A 6,557-nucleotide genomic window follows, 5' to 3' on the forward strand; every position below is an offset into this window, starting at 1 on the left:
ATGACCTGAACTGAAGTCAGAGCCTTAACCGACTGAGCCACCCAGGCACCCCATCAATTGTATTACTTTGGGATCACAGCTATTAGAAACCCAACAGTGTTCTCCAGATTTTCGGGGAGAAGTAAAGAAGGGAAGAAGACTTAAGACTGTACAGTAAAACACAGAAAATAAATATCAATTAGTAACTAATACATATCTGGTTAGGTTCCTTTTGATCAAAATATCTGTTAGCTCCTGAATTGAGCACCTCACTTTCCAGTCTTTACCAATAGGATGGTAGTCATATTAGAGGTGACTCCCCACCCTTCTATATTAGATTAATTCAGCATGTCATCAAAAACCTGTCTGCCTCATAGAACTTTCCAGAAATGCCAGATAAAGTAAATGTATTTCTTGCACTTGTCTTAAGGTGTTTGTACTTTCAACTCATCCTTACGGCTGCAGAGTGATCCAGCGCATCCTCGAGCATTGCACTGCAGAGCAGACTTTACCTATCTTAGAGGAACTCCACCAACATACAGAGCAGTTGGTACAGGTATGAACTCCGTAATAGTTGTCAATGTTTATGTGTTTCTGACAGTGGTTCAGAATATAGGGAAATGTAATTTTTCCTAAATTAACACACTGTAAAAACACACAGTAAGACAAAAAAGCTTCGTGTATTCTCCTGACTGTATACTACTGGATCTTCAGAAAAATAGTATCTTTCTAAAGAATAGTCATTATTTTTAAGGGGTGACTTAAGGAAAGTAATTTTTAAACATCTGTACTTAGGATCAGTATGGCAATTACGTTATTCAGCATGTCTTGGAACACGGTCGACCTGAAGACAAAAGCAAAATTGTTTCTGAAATCCGAGGAAAAGTCTTAGCCCTGAGTCAACACAAATTTGCCAGGTATTGCACTATTTTCTAATTCCAAGGGTCAGTTCTTTCAACTCTTTTATTAGTAAACAAATGCGTGTAGAATATGACATTCAAATATATGTTTCTTTTAGTAGAGGGAAAAAGCACATACAGACTATTCCTTTTATTCTTGAAGACTCCTCATGACAAATCCATCTGCTTATGTATATTCCATTTTTGAAGTCTGTATTCAGAAAATGATTGGTCTCCCCAAACCTATAAATGCAAATTAGTTTAGTGCTTATTAATGAAAGTCTCAGACCTTACTAATGACTTAGTCTCTAGTTTCCTCTTTGTAATTTTAATTTTAAGAGGCATGTAATTACACTTGTGAATATCCAGTATGGGTTACTCTATAATACTAATTCTTTTTTTTTGTTTGTTTTTGAAAGTAAAGGGTAAGAGAATACCATCTTCACTCTTTTGTCTTCCAATGTGTTAAGCAAGTTCTTTTAAAACCAAGGGAAATTTACTATAAAGGAAAAAGTAACAAAATAATTTTTTGTGTATATACTTGAATTTTTAGCAATGTAGTAGAAAAGTGTGTTACCCATGCCTCCCGTGCCGAAAGAGCTTTACTGATTGATGAAGTTTGCTGCCAGAATGATGGTGCTCACAGTGCCTTATACACCATGATGAAGGACCAGTATGCCAATTACGTGGTTCAGAAGATGATTGATATGGCTGAACCTGCCCAGAGAAAGATAATCATGCATAAGGTAATACAGCTTATAGCACTTAAAATAGATGATTCAATTTGTGTGACTTTCAGAATACAATTTTAACTTCCTAGGTTTTAATTTCCTCATGTGATGTAACTGGAGAAAAAAAATCTAAAATCAATGGTTAACCTTTGACAAATGTAGGTATGGTGTACCCTTTTATTAAAATTCTTAAAGTAATCTCAATAAAATCAAATTTATTTTTCATCTATTTAACCTGCCTTTAGCATTGCCCATCCCCATCTTATTGAGATATATTTGATTTGCCATGATACATGGGTTGAACATTGATTTTAAAATCTAATTAGGTTTTCTCACTAATGTAATGCATTTTTCTAAAGAGAATTTGGGTTTGTTTTTTTTTTAAGCATTTTTCTAAAGAGAATTTGGGTTTTTTTTTTTTTTTGTTTGTTTTGTTTTTTAAATCTCTGTCTTCTCTCTAGAATCTAGCTCATAAATTTCCATAGGAAAACTTACTGTTAAAATGAACACTAGATGTGGGGGTTCTGTGTGGCTCATTCAGAAACTTGATTCTGGCTGTGGTCATGATGTCACAGTTCCTGGGATCCAGCCCTGCATTGGGCTCTGTGCTAACAGCACAGAGCCTGCTTGGGATTATCCCTCTCCCTCTGCCCCTTTCCTGGTCGTCCATGTGCTCGCTCGCTCACTCACTCCAAAGAAAAACTTAAAAAAAGAAAAAGAAAAAGAAAACCCACTGGAAGAAATACTATATACTCCATGTTTTTGTAAATTTATTCATTAAGAAACCAGGGACAGATACATAACTTCTTTGGACCTCTTGTCGTATAGAGAGAAGTAGATCATAATTTTTTTTTACCTTTTTAAAATTTAATATTTCTGCTTAAAAGTATATACATAGAAAAATTGTCAGTCTTCTTTTTAACAATTACATTAACCACTATCATCTTTATGACATTTGGATTGTTTCCAGGTTTTTAACTGTCATAAGCAGTGCTATATGTGAATGTCTTTGCGTGATTAACTGTTTTGTAGGATAAATTCCTAGATGTGGAATTGTGGGGCAAGTATGTAAACATTTTACATGTTGATAGACACAGCCAGGTTTTGCTTTAAAAAAATCTGTACATGTTTGCACATCTATCCAAGATATAATAAGAATGCCTGTTTTGCCATCATCTCATCAATGCCAGTTGTTATTTATAAACTTTTTGCCAGTCTGTGTGGAAGATAATGATATGATTCTAATGAGTAGTTTCATTTACATTTTAAAAACTATTAGTGAGATTTTGAACAATTTAAAATCACACATCACACATCTGATTGCTCATTTATGTCTTTTGCTCTATTTTCCCTATTGAATTTTTGTCTCCAACTTAAGCTAGAAAATTCTGCCTTCATCAACTTTTAAAGAACTTAATAATTCACTCGTGATGCTTCCCTGCTATGTTTGGAGCCCCGTCTACTATTTGCATATGTAACAGTTTAGAAGTAGTGGTTTGTTTATTCATTGGACAGTTTTGAGAGTATAATTGGAGAGATTGAGTAGGATGAACTACTTTCGAAAACAACTTTTCTTTAAAGGATTTGTTATTAAAATTCCAGTTATTCTTCCTAAGTCACCCAGATTTAGGAGTGCTTTTTTAAGAAACCAGAAACCAAAGTCACTTAGATTTACTAAGCAGATTATTTATTTTTCAGATTCGACCTCACATTACTACTTTGCGCAAATACACATATGGGAAGCATATACTGGCCAAGTTGGAAAAATATTATTTGAAAAATAGCCCAGATCTGGGGCCTATTGGAGGACCACCAAATGGAATGCTGTAAAGGAAAGAGAAAGAAGATGATGTAACCATGTGAAAAGAATGTTTCTTTTGTGAATTATCAAAACACAACTCAACTATGAATCTTCAAATTTTTTTTTAAAGCAAAACTATTTATTGACTTTATTCATCCATTTGTAAATTTTTTAAGGTTCTTGTGTATATTTGGGGGGGTGGGGGTGGTGAATTATAAATTATATTCAGCCCTGAGTGGAGACCTATCAGATTGGATTGCTGGCAAAGCACAGAATGCCTGTATATGATGTAACTATCAAAAAAAAAGCTGTCACATATTTTGTAAATTTTTACCTTGTAAAGTCACAAAAAATAGTTTTTAAAGGAAAAAGTACAGTATTCTTTTAATAAACTGGCTTGCAGTCTGGTAGGTCTACGGACCCCATAGCACAACAGGTTTATAGAGATGTATATAGAAATATAGTCCTTATTTTTTTTTTTGTCCTTTGTGTGAAGCCTTTTATAACCAATTAACAATCAACTGCATAAATATTATTAATATTTTAAAAAGAAGGTTAAGTTGTATTTTGGTAATTCACAAACTATCATGCAAATAAAATCTCCGCAAGTAAGATAAGAATTAAATGATCTGAGATGAAAGAACTTACATTATTTACAATGGATATGGTTTTAATACAAATACTGCCCTAAAATGTCTCTGGCAATGTACAGAAGTATTGTATATACTTACATATGTAATTGTTGTAAGAGGTAAGAAAAAAATCATGGTGACACTTCCATTCAGTTAAGTGCACTAAATGAAAAGTTAAGTCCCATTTTAACTTTTCAGTTTGGTTTGCAATCTGAGAAAGAGTAGAAATTTGTATATTGTTTTGCTTATAGGATTACAAGGACATGTTGAGGAAGTGTTGAGCTTTATTTTGCTTTTTCATAGTAGACTTTGCAAAAGTAGGAACCAGATAGAGGTGAAAAGGGGCCACTGAAAAGTGAATTTGATAGCTCAACATTTAAGCATGACTACATATTCAGATAGCTTTTTTTGCTTCCTATAAATATATGCATTGTGTGTGTAGTAATAGATGTAAGTTTACACTTTAAAAGCAAATCTTGTTTCAATGTTTATTATAAAAGCCTTGCTAATTTAGTAGTGATGCTTTCCTTGGTTGTACAGGTGTACATTTGTAAACCTTCATGCTGTAAATGGAATTTGTTTTATCTCTTTGGGAAACATTTGCATTTTAGTGTACATTTATGTCCCTGCCCTATTTGACCTGGCATATAGTGTTGTATAATGTAAATTTATTTCTCCAAATCGAGAGTGATTTTTTAAAAATTTTTTATCTTTATATGGTTTCAGAAGTATGAACCAGCTTTCTTTTTATTATTGTGGGAAACATTTTCTTTTATAACATATTTGTTGACTCTGTTAATATGGACATACTAGGATTTGGATCACTTTCAAGAAGTCAGGGTATTGTGCATAATAGAAAGTATTGGACTGAGATTTTTGGTTACCATGGAGGCCAATGCTTTTTCCATCTTATTAAATGTGATGTGACTTTTTTCTTTGTACAGAAGAGTACTGTATTTTTGAATAGCCTATTCCCAAGTAAGAGCAAATCTGTATGATAACATTTTTTTCTCTGGACATAGGACATAACAGTAACATGATGTACATTTACAAGCGGCCTTATGTACATTTCCCAACAATCTTTTTAAGGCAAAATTGTGACCATATGTGTATAATTAAAATCGTTTTTAATCCTTTGCCTATGAAAATATTTTGGAAAAAAAAACTTGCTTTGTATATTCAGTTTCTGAAAGATAAAGAAAGTGCTTTGTATTTTGTTGAAGTCAGTATTTTGTATAAAACCATTTATGTTGACCCACTTCTGTTTAGTGCTGACAACTAATGAACCATGCTATCTCTTTCGATTGAACATGTAAAGGATTTTTTTATTAGAAGTCTGCAGAAGAAAAGCATTCTTCTGAGCACAATATTGAATATAAAGGTTTTATCACTTAGCTGTTCTTATCATGAACCTAAAAATAATGGCATAAAGTTTGGGGTGCCAGGCATACTTTTTCATGTTTGACTTTGAGTTATTCTAGTTTTCTAACCCAACATTCCATGTTGAGTCCATTACATCCAACCACTTGTCACTGTCCCCTCTCATAGTCCTACTGGTTCATCAGCATGTCCCAGTCAACAGTGGCAGTGCTCCCCCCACCCATACAAAGCTGCTCTTTTCCCGTCCTACTTTGTTTTGCCAGCCTCAGAGTGTCTTGGCCCTGTGTCGAACTTTTGCTCCCAGTATCCACTCACAGTCGTGAGCTGATCATGATCCAAATCGTCCTTGTTGGAGATTGATAGTGACTTTCCTGGATTTGCACAGTTGAATTCCTGGCTTTCCTTTGTCCTGCAAACTTAGAAAGTCTTGGGGATAGCTGGGAAACTGAACCTTCTTCTTGGGGTTTTGATGTTCCCATGTATCCCAGTGTCGACACCCCAATCTTCCCAATACTTTGGGGCCTATTCTAGAAAAATATCTGTTGTTCTAGAAATTTTACAGTCTGCCATTTTGGTGCCCACCTCTCTGATTCCACCATTTAATAAGTTGGCATGGAGTTTTGCTAAACTCTGACATTTCAGAATAAAGAAACTTTAATTGGGCAGAACCACTTAGACTTTACTCTTGAGTGTCTCCTTTTGATAATGGATTGTTTCTGGACCAGTTTGTCTAAGTCCTGGCTCTTCTTGGTTCATATGAAATAATGTTATCTTCACTTTGTATATTATGTATAAATTAGAAAATGAAAAATGTGTGAATAACATTGTATGAAATAAACCTGGTCTTGTGTTTTTCTCTAGATAAAATACCCTTCTGTACCTCAATTATAATTCAGATTGCCCATTCAAGTTTACTCTGATTTAAGGAAAAGAAAATATTTTTATCCCATGGATGCTAATCTGGGGCTACTGATTACTCTGATGATATTCGTGTCTTTGATTAGTATTCAGGATCTCTAATTACATAGAGTGATTACACACTTCATAGGATGAAACTTTTAGGCTGTTTACTTGATAAAATGATACTTCTTCGAGGTTGTTTTCAGGATTAAATTAAATCACTTATCTTTACCTA

General features: G+C 33.9%; 1 protein-coding gene across 8 annotated transcripts in view; it reads left to right on the forward strand.

Moving 5' to 3' along the window:
• The window catches only part of PUM2 (pumilio RNA binding family member 2), a 99,907-nt gene extending 93,350 nt beyond the window's left edge, over positions 1-6,557 (forward strand). For all 8 annotated transcript variants that reach the window (XM_042982440.1, XM_042982439.1, XM_042982438.1 and 5 more), the window contains 4 exons: positions 410-535; positions 775-896; positions 1,432-1,624; positions 3,308-6,557. In XM_042982440.1, the coding sequence (XP_042838374.1) occupies positions 410-535; positions 775-896; positions 1,432-1,624; positions 3,308-3,439 (573 nt within the window). In that variant the 3' untranslated portion in view covers positions 3,440-6,557. The remainder of the gene's footprint in view (positions 1-409; positions 536-774; positions 897-1,431; positions 1,625-3,307) is intronic.

This window comes from Panthera tigris, chromosome A3 (genome assembly GCF_018350195.1).
Source record: "Panthera tigris isolate Pti1 chromosome A3, P.tigris_Pti1_mat1.1, whole genome shotgun sequence".
Taxonomy (NCBI): Eukaryota; Metazoa; Chordata; class Mammalia; order Carnivora; family Felidae; genus Panthera; species Panthera tigris.